Source organism: Mytilus trossulus, chromosome 2, assembly GCF_036588685.1.
Source record: "Mytilus trossulus isolate FHL-02 chromosome 2, PNRI_Mtr1.1.1.hap1, whole genome shotgun sequence".
Taxonomy (NCBI): Eukaryota; Metazoa; Mollusca; class Bivalvia; order Mytilida; family Mytilidae; genus Mytilus; species Mytilus trossulus.
Window position 1 is genome coordinate 34,377,967 of NC_086374.1, and position 21,043 is coordinate 34,399,009.

Below are 21,043 nucleotides of genomic sequence, written 5' to 3' on the forward strand. Positions count from 1 at the left end.
TATGGACTTTGCTCATTGTTAAAGGCCGTACGGGACCTATAGTTGTTAATGTCTGTGTCATGTGGCCTCTTGTGGAGAGTTGTCTCATTGGCAATCATACTACATCTACTTTTTCTATATATACAAGTGAGATGTTTAGCTAGCTAAAACACAAGGTTTTATCCACAATTTTCTCCATAAGAAAATGTTTGTACCAAGTCAGGATTATATTGCAGTTGTTATCCATTCGTTTGATGTGTTTAAGATTTTTACATTTATGTTTTTTTTACTTTTTGTCCTTTTTTTCGATTCTTTATACCACAATTAGTACTAGTACCAGTAAATTTACATTTACATTTGTTGCCTTGAAAACAAGTCTAGGCAGTTGGTGGTGACATTTGTATATTTTTAACCAAACATTTCGCTGCGGAACACTCATTTGAAGACGAAATGAAAACCATACAGAGTGCGAATGAATTTTATCATCATTTTTGGTACCACTTAAATATTTTTTTGAAATGGACGCATCTCTGTTGACATTTTGAAAGTGAAATATTTGTTTTCAATATGAGTTTTAAGGTTAATTGCTTTATTAAAAAATTCGCCATTCAATATTCATTTTAATCTTTATCTTTAAGCATTTTAATCCTGATGTACAATTAATCCTTAAGACTCCTTTTTAATTTTTTTGACACGGATGTACATGTAATTGAAAAACACCACCAAATATTTAGTATTTAACCTAAATCACCAGAAATTTGAAATGAACATATTATAATACCTTAATGTGTTCTACTCTTGATTTAACTTACGATGTTTAGAATATTCACACTTTATAATTATTTGATGTTTAAGGATTTAACATTTGGCCTTTGCTTAACATTTCAATTTGTGATCGATGTCGATAGTTCATGATCAGTCGATGTTGTCCAGTGACACAACCATACTTGATCTGTATCAAGGAATTAATTGAAGCATAGCACATTCACTTTTAAATACTTTATTGACCGTAGCAATCGTCATTTATTGGTACTTTTCATATAAACAAGGATATAATAGACGGAGTATATAAAGGGTATTTAAAAAAAATGGAATACGATACTATTTTAAAAAAGGTTGGAGAATGTGGAAACTACCAAAAAATGTTTCTGGTACTCGTATCTATGGCATCAGTATTCAATGCCTTGACAACCTTTTCAATAGTTTTTGTCTTTGGAGAACACGCTCATAGGTACGTTATTTTTTATAGTATTGTTCATGAAAACCTGCACTAAGTGCAAAATATAAATAGTTTACTTAAAAAAAAAACCCGGTTACCTAGATATACATATATATATATAATAAGTATGTCCATGCATTTTATTTTTTTAACACGCACTCAAGTGAACCCTTCTATAGTTTTGCTTTTGTTGAAAATCAACACGAACATTAGGTCCGTCATTACTTTTGATTTATTTAAAATCTGAAAATAATATACTTTTTATAATTTGGAGAATACTCAGTTTCATTTCTTTAAAATCTGTATGTTGCAAAAGACTTTCTGCATGAAAAGTGGCAGTCATTTTGTATTGTAAATATTTTAAAAATGACAATATAAGTTAAAGTGGTGGCCTTCTGAAAAGTTAAATTTATTTTACCCCGTTGTTTAAAAGAAAGTTGGAAGTTACCATTGGGATACTCAAACTCATAAGTTGATGACATACTGACAACTCCATGAAAAAAAAGCATACACAGCATAATATAGATAACAAGACCTAGGATAGTATTATGTGCCCTTGAAAAGTAAGCGGATCTTGTTCCACGTGTTGCACCCGTTGTGTTGCTCATGAAAGTGTAATCAATATGATGTTATATTCGTGATTCACGTGTAAGTGCGTTGTTGTCACTTCCTTTTATCACCAGCATTTGATGTGTTAACTTGTACATGTAATTCTTATCAAACAGTTGGTGAACAAATTCTCATCTACATACCTCCCTTAATGTTATCATTAGAAGTAGATATGTAGAAATGTTTATTTGTGGGGCAGATTTTTCTCCCCACCTTTGCTATCCTTTGTCATTCATACAATAGATATGATATCAGTTGATGTAATTTCGTAATAGTTAAGTTTAATTATTTCATATTGAATATAACGTTTTATATCAAATTTTGTATTTGCAATATGTATTTATTTTTTATCTGTATAACAAAATAAACATTTTTTTCTTCTTTATAAAATGAAAAAACTTACTGTAGTCTTTGTAATACAAGTTTATGATATTCATTTACCAAATTATCAGGACAGTGGTATAAACATGTTGGAAACTAGTAATCAAGGAAAGAAAATATAGCTACATGTATAAAACTTGGCATATCTATGTCAATCGCGTTACAAAATTTAAAAGAATTTTTGCAAGTTTTTGATGCCAATGTAGAAGTCTTAAGATGGTCCTTTTTGATATGATTTATAGTTCTTAATTTGTGCTTCAAATCCTCATTTTTCGTCCCCGAGGGTATCATCAGCTCAGTAGTCAACACTTCTTTGTTGACATGAATATCAATAATGTGGTCATTTTTATAAATTTCCTGTTTAAAAAACTTTGAATTTTTTCAAAAAACTAAGGATTTTCTTGTATCAGGCATAGATTACCTTAGCCGTATTTGGCTCAATTTTTTGGAATTTTGAATCCTCAATGCTCTTCAACTTTTACTTGTTTGGCTTTATACATATTTTGATATGAGCGTCACTAATGAGTCTTATGTAGACGAAACGCGCGTCTGGCGTACTAAAATTTATAATCCTGGTACCATTGATAACTATTTAGACCACTGGGTCGATGCCACTGCTGGTGGACGTTTCGTCCCCGAGGGTATCACCAGCCCAGTAGTCAACACTTCATTGTTGACATGAATATCAATAATGTGGTCATTTTTATAAATTTCCTGTTTACAAAACGTTGAATTTTTCGAAAAACTAAGGATTTTCTTGTATCAGACATAGATTACCTTAGCCGTATTTGGCTCAATTTTTTGGAATTTTGGATCCTCAATGCTTTTTAACTTTTACTTGTTTGGCTTTATAAATATTTTGATATGAGCGTCACTGATGAGTCTTATGTACACAAAACGCGCGTCTGGCGTCCTAAAATTTATATTCCTGGTACCTTTGATAACTATTTAGCAATATCGAAATTGTCTTTTTAAAGATTTATGTAAATTTAATCATGAGGTTATATTTCAGCCAACTTAAAAGTATGATTTTTTAGTTCGTATCCACTCGTTCATTTTTGACACTACTGAAATAGTTACAAAATTCATATGAAAAATGCATGAACGATGCTCGACATTTGCCACGAGCATCTGAAGTATTGATCATAACATCTATCTATGGTATTCCATTTCCTATCATGTTTCCCTGAGAAAGTTGCTCCTTACAAAAAATCTTTTAAACCAGGGATTGTGAAGTCTATGAAGTGGTGAAGTTGTTTATACCTTCGAACATTTTACGTCTGCATCATGAGTTGGTTGAACGTTGTTGAGTATTTGTTATACAAATGACGACGGATACGTTTGAGTTGTCGCAACACCATGCTCTTTATCAAAAATAGGATATTACCGTATAAGACTTGTCATCGAGTTTATATTTATACTGCAAATAGTTGTGTTTATTTCCTAAATATAGTAACACAGCTATATTTTGTGCAATGTCAATTTCATCATGGAACAATTTTTTTTACAGTCAGGGGTTCATTAAGGGATGGAAATAAGTTTGAAATTTGTGTTACAATTTAAATAGCTATGAATTTATTTATTTAAGGTTATAAAATTTGAAACATAAATTACTCACTTGAACGTATGAATTAAGAAATAATCTTTCAAGTCACGTTCTGGGCTCATTTTAACATTGGTTGGCATTATTTTTGTCGATTCATATTTAAACTGAGTGACACCTTATCTCTCCTTATACTGATGCAATCTGAAGACACATTAAACAAACATGCCACTCATCGTTGTTATCAATAGCAGAAATATCCTTTTTATCAGCAGCCTCAGTATCACTTTCCACATCAGCAGCTGCAGTACCCATTTGCACATCAGCAGCACCATCAGTATCCCCCCGTTTAGAATGTAGTCCCCTTTTTGGTGCAACCTCAACCTTTGTAGACCCATATCTCTTGATGTTTGGGTATGAATTTTACTTTTGATAACAAATAAACTCCAGGAAATGGAAATGCATCTATAATACCTAGCGGTTTACTACTCTTTATTAAATTTAACTAGAAGACACCCGCGAAATCGCGGTCATATACAGCTTGTGAACTGTTGTAGGATGATTTTTTGTAAAAGATATTATGTATGGAGAATAACATAAAAGGTATCAAAAGCCCTCTCTCTTTTTCCAAAGTCCGATATTTGTTTCATTTCTGTTAAATTCAATTATATTCGTGTTTCTGGCCTACGACCAGAATTATTTTCCTCCTTTGCTACACTGCTTCTTTTGGTAAAAGTCAAATCAAATTAAAAATTTGCACCGTTTCAAACATAAAATAAATGTAACTGCTTATATATAGATAAGCAGAAATTTTGAAATAGAAAAAAATATTAAAAGATGCTTATTCAAACAACCCTCTACATAAGCAAATCAAAACAAACAGTACCTAAAGAACAACATATTAAAAGATGCAATCTTAATGATGTCAAACAAGAATATGTTGAAACATTTTTTGATCTGTGGACCTGTGTGAGGTCATTATTTTCCTTGATAAAAATGCAATCTATAATTTACTTCAAAATTTTAATCGTCTGATAGTTTTTTGTTGCCGATTTGGAAAATATTTTAAAGTTCAATCGATGATAGATGTAAAAGAAACCTTCATTGCCCGTATTTTAATTTTAGAAACAAATAACGCGTGAAGTTTTGTTAATTTATCGCTACAATAAAGAAACATTATCATATATGTAAGAAGGATTTAAATATAGACTTTCATAAAGAAAAAGCTAGATTTAACATATCCGTGTGTAAGATTTTGAAAATCTCATTGAGTCACACTGAATAGGTTAGTTGATTTTTGGTTGCTTGCTTAACGTCCAGTGGCAAATATATCATGCATATTCAGGACGATAAACGCTGAATAGGAAATCATACTGTGACCTACATGTATTATTATAGTGAAAGTATGTAAAGTGTTGTAGGAAGAATTTTGTAAAAGATTTACTGACTTGTGAATTTCAGGAAAAGTATCAGAAGTAATAGGTACTTGGGGACAGGAAAATGTTTTTTTAACCCTCCTTCTTTATTTCCAAAATTCCTATTTTTTTTGTTTTCTATTAATTTCATTATGAACATACATGTAGTATATTATGAACATTCAAGTCAGGGGCCTGTAATTCATTGGTTGTCGTTTGTTTATGTGTTTCATATTTGTTTTTTTCGTTCATTTTCTGTTAATAAATAAGGCTGTTAGTATTCTCATTTGAATTGTTTTACATTGTCATTTCGGGGCTTTTTATATCAGACTATGCAGTATCGGCTTTGTACATTGTTGAAAGCCGTAAGGTGACCTTTAAATGTTAATTTTGGTGTCATTTTGATCTCTTGCGGAGAGCTGTCTCATTGGCATTCATACCTCATCTTCTTTTTTTTTTATAAAAAACTTAAAGACTGGAGAATTTCAGAAAAGATATCAAAAGTCATAGGTAATTTGGGACACTCAGGATAAATAAAGGCAACAGTAGTATACCGCTATTCAAAACTCATAAATCCATGGACAAAAAACAAAATCGGGGTAACAAACTAAAACCGAGGGAAACGCATTAAATATAAGAGGAGAACAACGACATAACACAGAAACGGACCAAGCATCAGACAAAACACCACGAGAATAACAAATATAACATGAAAACCAAATAATTGTTTTTCTAGCCCGGCTCCTCCTTTTTCCACAAAAGACATCCTTTTTTTGTTAGTTCTCTATTAATTTTAATGACACATGGATAATTTTAGCGCTTATCTGTATATTATAAACATTCATAAAAGGAGGTGATCGCACCGGGAGGGGCCTGATCCCGATATCCCGGTCTTAAGAACATGAAATCCCGAGGTTCCGAATTTAATATAAATTAAATATCTCGACATCCTGAAATTCGAAAAAAGAAATCCCGGATCCCAAAATGGTCAATCCTGAAATTTTGATCTTACAAACACCCGTTCCCGAAGTCCCATAAAGGTCCTGCTTCATTTATTACTATTAATAAAGTGTATTTTCTCTTCAATTCAATTCTCAGTTTAATAATCGATCCACGGCAGTCATTGATATATTATTCAGACACTCTCTATTTAATAAACTCTGTGACCGCCGTGGATAGTAAACTTGAAAATGGTATCGGACAGAAAATACACTTTATTCCTAGTGTATGTATTTGTTTCAAAGTATACAATAAACGCAAGCCGGAGGTCTAATCTGAATTAAAATTTCGTCTTATGACGGATATTAGACAGAAAATACACTTTATTCGTAGTATATGTATGATAAAGTATACAGAAAACGCAAACCGGAAGTCTAATCTGATTTAAAATTTCGTCCAATGACGGAAACATATCCGGACGCCTTTTTTCTCGTTTTTCTCCCAAAATAACTCAATCTGGATAATCATATAAATGGATGACAAATGCGATTATGCACTGTACATATAGGACACAGAGGCATGAAGATTAATTTATTGTGGAAAGAAGAGAAGCGACACCCAGAATGAGGTCTTCTCGTTTAGGGAAAACGGTAGTATTTATTCTGCCATAGGCGACAATACTAACATTTTCTAAATTTACCAGTTTTTATGATAAAAACTTGAATAAAACAGTTATGTGTGGTGTTTGTACTTTATTACTGTATTCTAAAAATTGAAACCAAATAGTATCATGACCAATTTCCAACGGAGCTGGTTTATGTTATCCATGCCCACCGTCATTTTGCACCAAATTTATGAAATTTTGGAAGCCTTTTCAAATAATTCTCTAGAAAATATTTCAATAGGTTTTAAAATTTATATTGTAAATATACAAACTGCAGTTATTCATAGATAAATAAAAAATATATTGTACCCTTACATCCAATCACAGCGCTCATAAGTTGACTTCCTTCACCTGTCTTGGGTACACAAAAGGCCAACCTAATGCTGGGAAAATGTAATACTACCGTTTTCCCTTTAATAGTATAGAAGTTTTTAAAATATTAACACATACATTATTTAATGTTTTAGGATTTTACATTCGACCTTGTAGTGAATATTTTAATTTGTGATCGATGTCAATAGTTCAGGCAGTGTTGTTCAGTGATACAACAAAATTTATGAACTGTACCCAGGAACTAACTGAAGCATAGCATAGTTACATTTAAATACTATATCGACAGAAGAAACCTTATTTGTTGATACATTTCACATAAGCAAGGATATAATAAGTATATATCATAAAGATAGTATTTTTCCATAAAATGGAATACGATAATATTATAAGACAAGTTGGAGAATTTGGAAAATATCAAAAAGTGTTTATGGTCATCGTAGCTATATCATCAATATTTAATGCCATGACAACATTCGCATTAAATTTTGTCTTTGGAGAACACGCTCATAGGTACGTTATTTTTAGTAATATTCGTTTCACCCGTTCGTGTCCTGAATTAAACGTTCTAATTGTTTTACTTTTTGAAGATACAGCCTGGTTTTATGCATAGCTATTCCTCTCACATGTCTGACAGTCGCATCAATTCCATTCAACAAAACACTATAATAGATTACTAGATCATGGATGTTGCAAAGTGCATCGGAAAGGTTAGCAGATCATGTTCTGCATATGGCATTCGTCGTGTTGCTCAATTAAGAACAAGCTCGGTGAAATTCTGAGTCTAACTAGGTAATGTCCCATTTTTGGAATAGAGATTGTCGTTATCATAATTGGAACAAAATAATTCGCTATTTGTTATCTGACTTGGAAATTTTAGAATATGGAGTTTAACAATATGTATTTAATTTGTCATGATTATATTCATAAAATAAAAAAGCATGTATTTTAATTTTAACTATAATATCTGTAGAATGATTTAAACGATATTTGTCGATTTGCAAACAGGTCTGGAACATTTTTAGTTCAAATTCTCTCATTCATTTCAATAGACTATTATTTGTTATTTTTATCTTGTTATATTTATACATGAAAATACATACATATTAGTATAACAAAACAAAAAACAAGTTTTCTTTTCTTATGAAATGATAAATTTTCCGTTAAATTTACCATCCTTTATAATACAAGTTAATGATATTCATTTGCCTACCAGAAATTACCATGACCAAATATTACCATTTTAAATATTCGAGGAATGAAAAATAAAACTACAGCATGTATAATAAACCCTGACAGATTTTATGTATTCTGCTACTGTTTTTGTATTCAAATATAAGGATATATAATTGCAAATGAGACAAACAAATATCAAAAACCAAAAAGCTAGAATATTCACAACTGTTAAAGTCATAAGAAACGAGTGACCTGTGAAAAATAATGTTCTTCCAATTCTTGAACCAATGCATACAAACATCATAAACGTAGTCTTCTGTGCACGAATTTATCATTTTTTTCGTGTAAATTTCGTATAATCCTCTTTTTTTTTTTCAATCGGACAGTGTTGTTGTAAAAATAAGGCAGATAATTAAAGTTCGTGTTTTGAAGCCTGTTTGTTAACAATCGACAATTATCAACAAAAAAGCACTGAAAAAAGCACGTATTAAACATGTAAATTCAGGTAATAGTTTATTTTAAGGACATCCATGCGTATTGTGATCACCGGAATTTTACGAGATGGGTCACACTGAGGTCACTTTGCATACGGAAAATATGTCGGGGGAATTGCTTCCTGGAATAAAATAAAGTAAACTTCTTCTATATATGAACAAATTAAAGAGTTTTCTTCGGAAAAAAGTATATGTACATAAGTTTTATAATAAAAACTATCCATTGAGTTATAAATAAACATATGCATTATTTTTTTATTATTATTTGAGGTTTCTTATGACTTAAGATTCAAATACTGCCTTCAAAAATGTCGAAACATACCTCATAGCTTTAGACAATACTAGTATGATTTCTGACACAAAAGTTAAAAAGAAAAATGTAACGAGCAACATCAATCGACGATAATAAAATCATACATTCTGGCATATGCATGCACATACATGTACATGATACTGTTGGGAATAAACCGGCTTATACACATTCAATCCACCTTCTACTCAGGGACGTTTAAATTACATGAATTTCGTCATTTCACGCGGATATTAGTGAAATTCACAAGAGTGTTATATAAAATGAGGTTATACTTGAAATAACTGTCAAGTTTTCAGGTTAATAAAAATCATGAAAAATACCATTTGTTTTGAAACTTGAAGTTCCTATAAATGTATGTAAAAATCAAAATGTACTTGTATACTCTCGGTATAACCCGGATTTGCTTTTTCTAAATCGATCTACGAGTTTGAACATTGGTTTACAACTGTTGCCTTCATTAAGGTGAATTTAACTTGAATGCTTTAAGCAAATTTCATACGTGAGGACAATTTGCAGATGTAACCTGTGACAACGATAAGATGACTGAAAGTACATTGCAGTATTAACCAAGTAATGATCCAGTTTCAAACTATCATGGGTCGTAATCACACAGTTTTTTAACAACAAAAAATATATTGGAAAGTCCTGAACATAGCCAGTTGCTATTATTTGGTAAATGGCGCTTCTTTAAAAAAAAAGCTTAAGTTAACGCTACTTCACCCTAATAACTTAAAATACGATTCATGCAATTAAAATCTATGAACCTATAACAACTGTAAATTTCATTTATCTATTTTAGTTTTGTTTGTGCCGCCTGCCTTGATACATATAAAGAAAATATACTACTCTCTATTCAAAACTAAGTAACGAACCAACCGTACCAAAAGTTTGTAGTTTTTACAAGCTAGTCTGAACATGAAATAACATTAACTGTATTGACAGCTAGTAATTTTCTAAACGGATGGTTTACCAGACGTTGACCTTCATTAATGCGTCGATTATCCTTGTCCGATTTTTTTTTAATACGCATAGTTACCCCAGACAATCAATGAAGAATGTATGTCAAGGTTGTACCTATTTATATTTGATTGTTGCCAAGTTTACATACTAGTTATTACATTTGTAAAAATAAAATCATAAAACACGGACTTATATTAACAAAATATATATAAGTCCCTCTTTTGTATTTAATCGATATCCTATGTTATGATGTTCTGATAAATCTCGAAGATAGCAATATTTGTAATCAAGGTAGCCATTCAGTTTTATAATTATAATGAGTTCATGGAAAATATTGTAGTGCGTAACGTAAAGAGTGGTTTCAATAGAACTATTTTTATCAAATAAAAACATCTTGCTGCAAACAGTTCCATTATTATATTATAATAATTTTCAGTCATAACAAATTTATCTTACAGACTATCGCAACGTGGTATTTAGACGAGTGGCCTATCAAAGTGATATACTATTGGCTTCGATTCTTATTAGCAAGAACCTACTTATATTGTTTTAAACAAAACAAATGCCAACGATAAGAACTTGTTAGCCTTAAATATGTTTTAATGATTTATTTCAACTGTCCAGCATCAATTTGGTGGGCTATTGAAACCTGTCAGATTACCCCTCAACACTGTGTTGAGGTTACAAAGGTAATTAAAACCACTACTAATTGTATTGAAATAAACCCTGCATAATTGCGCCATATGAAATTAGTTAACCAAGGTACCTGGATTATAATTTAATACGCCAGACGCGCGTTTCGTCTACATAATACTCATTAGTTACGCTCAGATAAAAATAGTTATAAAGCAAAACAAGTACAAAGTTGAAGAGCATTTGGGACTCAAAATTCCAAAAAATGTTGTGCCAAATACGGCTTTAGTAATCTATTCCTGGAATAAGAAAATCCTTAGTTTTTCAAAAAAATCAATGTTGTGTAACATGAAAATTTTAAAAAAATCACCATAATTATGTCTTTCCATTTTTCTGTGGAAAGACCTATTGTTTTCGTCTGATTATCATTTTTTTTTCTTTTTTCGTCGCTTAGATATTTGGTATATGATATCGAACAGTTTATGTGCTTTTGAAATTTACCCTGCGTAAATGAATACTTTTCTCTGTATGAGTTATCTCCCCAAACACTGTTTTCCTTGTGTCCAGTACTCTTTCGAAACCGTAAAAGATTACGACAAATTTATTTTATAAAATTGATCGTTATATCCTTCCCATGATTTGTCCTTTTTTGAAGGAAGCAGTATGAACACTCCATATGAGAGTTATTTCCCCTTGTGCATTTGATATAAGTGATATGCATTTCTATCTTGTAAACCATAAAAGAGGGACGAAAGATACCAAAGGGACAGTCAAACTCATAAATCTAAAATAAACTGACAACGCCATGGCTAAAAATGAAAAAGACAAACAGAAACATAAGTGATAGAGACCTAGGATCTTTCGATTTGAAGTCCTTCGTCCAAAAAAATGAAAATTAGGTCAAAGATGAAGGTCATATTCTAATTTTTGAATTTGGCTTATTTTCACATATTTACTAAAACCGTACAAGCTATCAACAAATTATTTTTACCAAATTGTTAGTTGCAACATGTCATAACACGTACATTTTTATTGCAAGGGTACGTTGAACGTCAAAGGGAATTTTTCCCCTTTTGTATTTAAAAATACGCGTATGGTGATATAACTCATCAACAAATAATTATAATAAAGACATATGGTCTTTTTATTTAAGGTCCTTTGTTTATGACCTTGAAATTGATCTCAAGGTCATAGCTTAATTTTGAGTTGTAATATTTGACCTTTGCTTTTACCTCATATGTATACATGATAAAGCCATGAGACCTTTGGCAAAAGGTATCAAACCGTTTAACCTTGAAAAAAACCAACCGGAAGTAGCTTTGTTTTGTAATTTATTTATATAAAAGTATATAGAACCAGATATTTTTGGAATCAGTGTCAAGTAAATATTCAAATATTATTGGAAGTAACATTTTTCAAACCGGAAGTAACAAATTATCGCCCTTATTTAAAAAAATATTGTATAAAATCCATATATATTTTTGGAATTAGCGTACAATAAGCTATCATTTGACGATTGAAATGACATTTTCAACTTAATTTTACAACTTTCATATAAAAATACATTGTTTTTGATGGAAAGTCCTTTTGGTTTTTAATTATAATTGATTTTCATGTCAACACAGAAGTATTGACTACTGGGCTGGAAAAAATACACGGTTCCCATGCTGAAGTTATTAGCCAATCATATTATTTTAAATACATAGGAGTAATTGTATAAGTTATTAAAATTTTCGATAGAAACCAAACAAATCAGCTTAATGTTTTTTAGTATAACAACTATGAATAGACGTAACTTCGTGTTACATAGCATATTTCAATCGTTACCGTTGCTAGTAGACGTGTTTGGGAATGAGCCAACGGATGGCGGTTTTGATAATATCTATGTTTTTACTTATTTAAAATATGTTTGACTGAATGTAATTTAAGTAAAGTCTAGTACAAAAAGTTTATACATGTAAAGGACGAATAGAAATAAACAATTACTATTATAAATAAGATGATAAATGACATGTTACATATGGGCCATCTAATTATGACCACTCTAAAAAGTGGTGCATTTGCTCTATAAAAATGCAGTGTAATGGTATTCTCTATTCTCTTTTGAAAGTTCGTTTATTTTGTTAGTCAATGGCCGTCTACAACTTATTATACGATAAAGGATTTGCTCAATGTTGAAAGCCGTGCAGTGACGTAGAGTTGCTTTCTATCTTTGACCCTTGGTTTTTTATGAATATTTGTCGTCTTGTAATGTTATTCTTTTCCCCTTATTTCTTTTCATTGTATTTGCACTAATGTTGTTTATAATCTGTACAATTTATATTTTTATGATACTGTTTGTTTAAATTAATATACAACACAATGTAAACAATATCATAAACTTAATTTAAACAATATCTTACTTCAATAATGTGGTCATTTTTATAAATCTCCTAAATTTGGAATTTTTCGAAAAACTAAGGATTTTCTTATCCCAGGCATAGATTATCTTAGCCTTATTTTACACAACTTTTGGGATTTTTTTTTTATCTTTAATGCTCTTCAACTTTGTACTTGTTTGGCTTTATAAATATTTTGATATGAGTGTCACTGATGAGTCTTATTAAAACGAAACGCGCGTCTGGCGTACTAAATTATAATCCAGGTACCTTTGATAACTAATTTCATAAGGCGGGTTTATTTCAATAAAATAAATAGTGGTTTTAAGTACCTTTGTAATCTCAACACAGTGTTGAGGGGTTATCTAACAGGTTTCAATAGCCCACCAAATTGATGCTGGACAGTTGAAATAAATCATTAAAACATATTTAAGGCTAACAAGTTCTTATCGTTGGCATTTGTTTTTGTACAATATAAGTAGGTTCATAATAATAAGTACTGAAGCCAATAGTATATCACTTTGATAGGCCACTCGTCTAAATACCACGTTGAGATAGTCTGTAAGATAACTTCGTTATGTCTGAAAATTATTATAATATAATAAAGGAACTGTTTGCAGCAAGTTTTGTGCATTTGATAAAAATAGTTCTTTTAAAACCCCTCTTTGCGTTACGCACTACAATATTTTCCATGAACTCAATATAATTATAAAACTAAATGACTACCTTGATTACAAATATTGCTATCTTCGAGATTTATCAGAACATCATAACATAGGATATTCTGGTACCTTTGATAACTATTCGTTTTATGTTGGTTTTTTTTTGCCATTTATTTTTGGAGATGGTATTGCATCTTTTGGAATCTGTTTTCGTATATGATTTATTTATACTACTACATCTGGGCCAATATGTATAACGGTTTTTTCATATAGATTTGTCTTAGTAAACACTTAAGTTAGGGTGAGGGGAAAGGCAATCCAGAAGATGCTGAACAAATATGGTAAAATTCGTACTGAAGAAAAAACATTTTTCAAAACTATTCGTTAGAGCATGCTTAAAATGCTACACTAGTGCTACGTCATTGAAACCTTTATCGCGTATTATTAGGTTTAAAAATAAATTGTTGTCTCGAGTAAATAAACGGATCCCTTCATCGAGCACGATGAATTAAATATTATTTTTTCGTCTCATGCACCAATAAAAACGTCAACGTACCTTTGCTCTAATACGCCAATCTGTCATCTGTTTATATTTATAAATTAACTGTTTACAAAATTTAGATTTTTTGAAATACTAAGGCTTTTCTACCTCAGGCATAGATTACCTTAGCTGTATTTGGAAACACTTTTAGGAATTTTGTATCTCAATGCTCTTCAAGTTCGTACTTTATTTGGCTTTTTTCAACTTTTTTTGGATTCAAGCTTCACTGATGAGTCTTTTGTAGACGAAACGCGCGTCTGGCATATATGAAAAATTAAATCCTGGTATCTATGATGAGTTTATTTTCAAATTTTAGCTTGTAATGTATTATGGAATTGTTTAATATATCAAAACAAATTTAACACCCGCTCGTAATAAAAGTGTGTATTGGTCAATCAGTAAAGTAAAATAAAGACTTCATAAGTTAAGGCATACAGATTAAGGATTTTCCTTTAAAAGGTGAATTCGGGCTATAATCTAAGTTTAGGAAACACTTAAGTCAAGATGTTTCATGCATACAGGCCTTGAAGCAAAACATGACTTGTTAAGTTTGAGTTTCTCGGTCAACGTTCGTGTGTATTTTTTAAGTCGAGTTATATCAATATAGATGGTAGATAGGCAGTGTTTATACATTATATAGTTAGTTTAACTCGTTAATATCAAGTGAATAAATACATTCTATGGATGACAAAAACGAAATAAAATTGCATTTAAAATATTTATGAAATTAGTCACACTCCGGAACACCAACATTCAATTTGACCAATGAATATTTAATGGGCATACTTGCTTTCAAAGACATTTATTATTGTTTTTTCCAATTACACAAATGATAAAACATATGCGATGGGTAGATAAAAAAATTTGAACATTATCCTAGCATTTACTTAACACTCAGTGAAGAACACCACATGAAACATGAAACATGAAAACTTAATTAAACGCCTATTTCTACATATACAATATTTTGGATTCGAGCGTCACTGATGAGTATTTTGTAGACGAAACGCGCGTCTGGCGTATATATAAAATTTAGTCCTGGTATCTATGATGAGTTTATTTCCTAGCGAAGAATAACGATCGAGAAGAAAAGTATGGAAGCGTATTTTTTCCCGTGTTGGCGGTTTACGACTAACATTTATGATATGAAGGTTGCGTTATAACTTATAACGTGTTTTCCTTTTGCAAATAACGTTAACAGTTGTGCTATCTTATTTCTCATATCCAAAGTTTCAATGAAAGCAACTGTTATAAAGGGAGTAAGCTTAAATTGAGAATGGAAATATGGAATGTGTCAAAGAGACGGAGGCCATCAATGGGTTTTCCATAAAACGAAGAGGCTGCCTGGTGTTATTCCTCTTCTCATTAATTGCAAAGTAAAGTGCTGGGGGTGTTTAGCACATATCATGACATAATATATACTGAGCTGGAGATTATCAAAAATAATATTGAGTTTTTCGAAGTCATACTGAAGATTAAAATTCTACCCTGTTAATGCATAGCCGAATTTAATGTCCTTCAAAAGTAAATACACGTATGAACATTGTGTAAGAGTGGTAAGATAAAAACAAGTTATCCAATTGAGATAAATGTATAAGATGAATATTTTGTTTCCAATTGAGTAGTCTACATTCAAATTGCTTCCCAATCACCTAACATAGATACATGTACCTTAATAGAAAGATTTTTTTTTATCAACAAACGATTTTTTTTTCCAAATAATTCATCTTTAATCCAAAAGGTCATTTTTTTATTTGACTTTACCGTTTAATAATTGGATGAAATTTCTTTTGCCCCTCACTGCTTTGCCACTTTCCACTTTCATTCAAGGATATTGATTTGCCTTTAAGTTTCCGCTTCCACTGAAGATTGCAGGATAAGTATTTGGCTTATTAGAATTGTTAGTACTACTCCATTGCTCCGTTCATTCAAATGCTTTTCAGTTTTTATGGTCACAGATTCTTAAACTTTCGGATTCGAGTTTCAAATATCCGATACTGTATATTTTGTACCCATTCATATATAAACACCTTGAAAAAGTTAAATCAATCTAATTTACCTGTGTTTTCTTACAAACCTAATAATTATAACATATCTTTTTTTTTAATTCATGGCTCCAACACTATAGAAATGGTGAAATTATATTATAATTGACAAGACCCCAGTTTAATATTCATTTGTTCTTATGTTTTCTTTCCTCTGGTAGCAGATGTCATTCCCTCTGTTTTAATTTGTTATATCCGGATTCGCTTTTTCTCAATCCATTTATTACTTTTGAACAGCGGTATAATACTATTACTTTAATAATTTTATTCAAATGAAAAAAAATTATTAAGTAAAAGCGGATATCGTAGGTACTAAACATGAACAATATTTAACTTCGGATGCTTATATGGGCAAGCATTTAAGTTCAAAAGCACAAACAATTCCTTGTTTGGAAAAGGAAAATATGTGTAAGTCATTACAATAAACACAACAATGTACAATACCGAATTACTGCTGCTTATGTCTTCTCATCCCATTAATTCATATATGCTTGTGGTCTGTTGAAAATAGCATTGTATAAATTATGCACTTTCGGCGACAACACACTTTATCTTACTTAAATATACCGTATATAATTCACATATGGTTAGTTGTCGTGGTTTTTTGAATACACGGTTAGTAGCAGGGGCGGATCCAGCCATTTTAAAAGGGGGGTTTCCAACCAGAGTAAAAGGGGGGCCCAACTATATGCTCCAATTCAAATGGATTGATCGTCCAAAAAAAGGGGGGTTCCAACCCCCGGACCCCCCTTTTTTGGAACCGTAGTTGTGTTATGTCACTTTGTAAAAGCAACTCGGCATTGGGGGAAAATCTGAAAGGTTTTACATGTACCTGGACAACAAACAAAGATGTTGGTGATGAATGATTGAAATAAATGAAGAAATCACATTTAAAGCTAACAAGATGTTATTGTTGGCGTTGGTTTTTGTAAAGACCAATGGAAGCAGGTTGTTTTCTATTTAAGATTGATAACTGTGATAAACCAGTAACCCTAATCTAATATCACTTTTTAAATAAGATAGTCAGTAAATTCGTTCCGCAGTGTGCTAGTTATCACTATAGCATACTGCGTCTTATGTCGGCACTATATATAGCACACGATGTGACTAATGGTATGTCTCTTTCTCTTATTTTGGGACAATAAATAACAGGTTATGTAAGTCTTTAAAAATCAATTTAGGGTGCTGTTATACATTTTTCCGGATGCAAAGTAAGACTCTTTTGTCAGCATACAAGTCAAAACTGAATGATCAATTTGCCGCTACACGGTTCAATTGTTATTTGTAAATATTTAACTAACTTAATGCAAGACTAGCCATCCCGTGTAATTAGATAAAAAGTTTGAACCACTCAACAATAATTTAACTGGTACATTTAGTGCATCAAATCAATAACAGGTACTATCATTATAAGAGATTTGAAAGCAAGATTTAAATATCAAGTTCGCAGTAAAATAATTCAATTTGCATACCGTATGAAAACTCACATACTGTGTTACCCTCAGTAAAAAATGTTTTTAAGTCGCACGAAATGATATAACGTCTTTTTTTATTTGTTCACTTATTTATTAGAAGTCATGATGCAGTCTGTCAAATACGTGAAGATCATCCGAATTTATTTTAGTTTACATACTGCTTATATATTAATATAGTAAACTAATAACATATAACACGATTTGCATTTTGTACAGTGGCTGAATTGTACCGAGTGTTTAATTTCAGCCATTATAAAAAAAGAAGCTGAAATCGACTCATACCTGATTTCTAAGAAGCAAAACATGGTGCTTATATAATTTACCAGTATGCTTGTCTATCCATAAAGCCAAATTATTTAAATGACTGCACACAAAAATGTCACAATATGTATTTTCCCATTCAGTGTCCAGTGAAAAAGAGTAAAATATAATGATACGCCGAATGCTATATCCACACAATATCTAACTATGAACAATTAAAACCATTTGTTACGAAATAGGATTTTCACTATACAAATCCTTGTAAAAGCGTTGACCGTACGCACATATTTAGAATGAAGCGCTTCCGCTTTTATTCCCCAATGAAGTTACAAAAGAAGCATTCAATTCTTAAATAAGTGTATGATGAACAAAATCATTTATGTTCTAGTTAATATAAATGTTAAATGTAAAAAATAATTAACAACATATAGGTTAATTTTAATAAGCTGAGTATCAAGAGCAACTCGTACTTGCTGTTACCAGGTTTCCCGTAGAACAGACATAAGGAAAAATTCATTCTAGCCAAAATCTATACGAGAATGGAATGCCTTACCACTTATCACACTCATCGCTGCGAGTTTGGAATGCTCCAAGGCTCGGCTATCAAAATAGACAAAACCATTGCTTTTAAAGAGCACCTGTATATAGGATTTTAACTTTCACAAAACTGTATATATTTTATTTTTCCTTTGACATCATGCGCAACACAGTGACAGAATAATCAAACTTGATTTAGAAGACGAAGAAGTCAGAATCGTTCAAAAAGGAACCCCAATAAGAAATTGCCCTAGAAATTAAAATTAATTGCATTGGTTAAAATTAGTATTGATGTTTAAATTATATTAAGTATCCTACAAGTTTCTTTTTCCTATCACATATATGCAATATTACGATTTTTTACTTGTGCACGTACCACTGACCCGATTCTATTATCATTTCAATTTATTTTTAAATTAACACATAAAATGAAGGTATAGGAAACGCGCCAAATTGAATGCAGCATAAAATACATGTTAGAATATTTTATTAGCCTGAATTTTCATTATAATTTAGCTTTGAAATTTTAATATAAATGTTTAAATTTAAAATATGAATTGGCTGTCAAAAGCTCCACATTTAATAACCTTTATACTGGAATTTAATATTTTAACCCAAATAACACTTCCTCCATTTCACTATAATAAATACAACCGGCAACAGTCCAATTGAGGCCCTAACGGGTACAGGTTGCAACGCCATATGTGGATTATTAAAAGCCTTCAAATCTTTAAGTATGATTTTGTTGATTTCAAATTAAGATCAATAAAAAAGGTTAAACTATTTATATCGTAAAAAAACAGCTTGACTAACAATGTTACTAATACCTTAAAATACGTTCTTGATTTTCACCCCAAGGTTGACTGAGGAATAGAAGTATGGTCACTTTTCCGAGTGGCAGTAAAACGCTTGGCAAAGTGAGGCGTCTGTTTGGTTGTGCGGGATGTCCAAGTCAGAATGGGGACTTAAATCTGATGCCTCGTGTAAAGAGAGTGCCACGCTCTCTGCACGCACAGAACCCGTGCCACAACTCTTTGAGTGGTCCGCAGGTGGCCTGTTGCAAGGCAAAATTTCTGTCACTATCCAAAATACCCTCGTTTTCAAGTGGCAGTCCAAATTTCCCGACCTTCATCCCAGTTTTCCTCCATTACAAGACCTATTTATTGTAATTATTGTTAACTTGTTCTCGTTCTGAACATGAATTAAATATTTAATACTGGACGTTAAGCAACCAGCAATCAATTAATTGATTTCACTCCTTTTTGGTTAGCTTTTTTCCTATTCATACTTTGTCGTACATTTCAGTAGATGATAAATATCAAATAACTAAAAAGGTTTCAACTAAAATTACTGAGGTCTTATTCCAATTACGTTTTGTCAATGCAATAATGTCAGAAATTGACAAAAAAGATCGGTTGAGTACAAACTGGCCGACAGTTATCTGAAAAGACTTGATATTTTTTTTATGCCAGAAATTTTCGATGAGGACTGATATGAAGTTGTCATATTGCTATCTTACTTAATTGAAAAATAGCAAAAAAACATATACTTCCAATGGTTTAATTAGATTCTATATTAGATAAGAATTGTATAGCTGTTAAATGTTTGGGGAAAAGTTAGTGTTGTTGTAGGTAATCGAATTCCACCAGACCGAATTAGCTGCACTAAGAAAATGCGATTGATTTCTAGGTTAAAAAATATAATATGTCTCCTTGTTACTTGATATGGACCTGACTGCATTTTAGGCAAAAGGGTTAACTTCGATTGCTGTAAGGAAACTGTGGGCAGAAATCTAAAGGGTGAGCTATTTTTAATTTCAGACATGTAGAGCTGGTTTAAATGAACACATTTCAGTCGAAAAGAATATCTCTAAAAATTATAATCCCAGCATAGTCGATAAGCTACATAAGTCTGGTGAATTGTATTCTTTTTTGTTCTCTATTTGCTATACATTGACAGTGTACAAACAATGCCATCAATAGAAGACCGATATCTGCCTTGTAAATTATTTACCATCCTTAACCTCAAAAGCTGATCATAATTATACATATTTTCAGAACAAACATTTATACTTCTAATAACTGACATATAAATATTCTATTACGTGCGCTGGTTGCTATTTGTGCATATGATACATGGACATTTCCTGCAAACCCTTGTCTGTGAGGTTGTCATAGAAATTTTACAACCTTAACTTGAATAGGAACACATATTTTGAGTTCATCCTCATATGAACCTCACAATCATAATTTTGGTTAATTCCCGGGGCAGCGGTGTCACGATTGTACCTTACATGCCACCTCTCTGGTAGTTGCTCGACCATTTCCGTTTCTCCGCCTACCAATTTAAGGCATTTGTAACCTAAATCAATATTCGAAGTTCTTACACCAAATGATAAATCTGTATCATAATTTGAGCTATTAAAAATCATTTACTCAGTTTAATTACTCAATTAATAACTATATATAAAGTAAATAATTTTAGAGAAA

General features: G+C 31.3%; 1 protein-coding gene across 2 annotated transcripts in view; it reads left to right on the forward strand.

Moving 5' to 3' along the window:
* Positions 1-743: 743 nt before the first annotated feature.
* LOC134707073 (organic cation transporter protein-like) overlaps positions 744-21,043 on the forward strand; it is a 38,624-nt gene continuing 18,324 nt past the window's right edge. Inside the window, exon 1 of one of the 2 annotated variants that reach the window (XM_063566561.1) lies at positions 744-1,210. In XM_063566561.1, the coding sequence (XP_063422631.1) occupies positions 1,068-1,210 (143 nt within the window). In that variant the 5' untranslated portion in view covers positions 744-1,067. Of the gene's footprint in view, positions 1,211-7,161; positions 7,593-21,043 lie in introns of those variants that run through there. The other variant, XM_063566559.1, reaches the window with a different exon arrangement.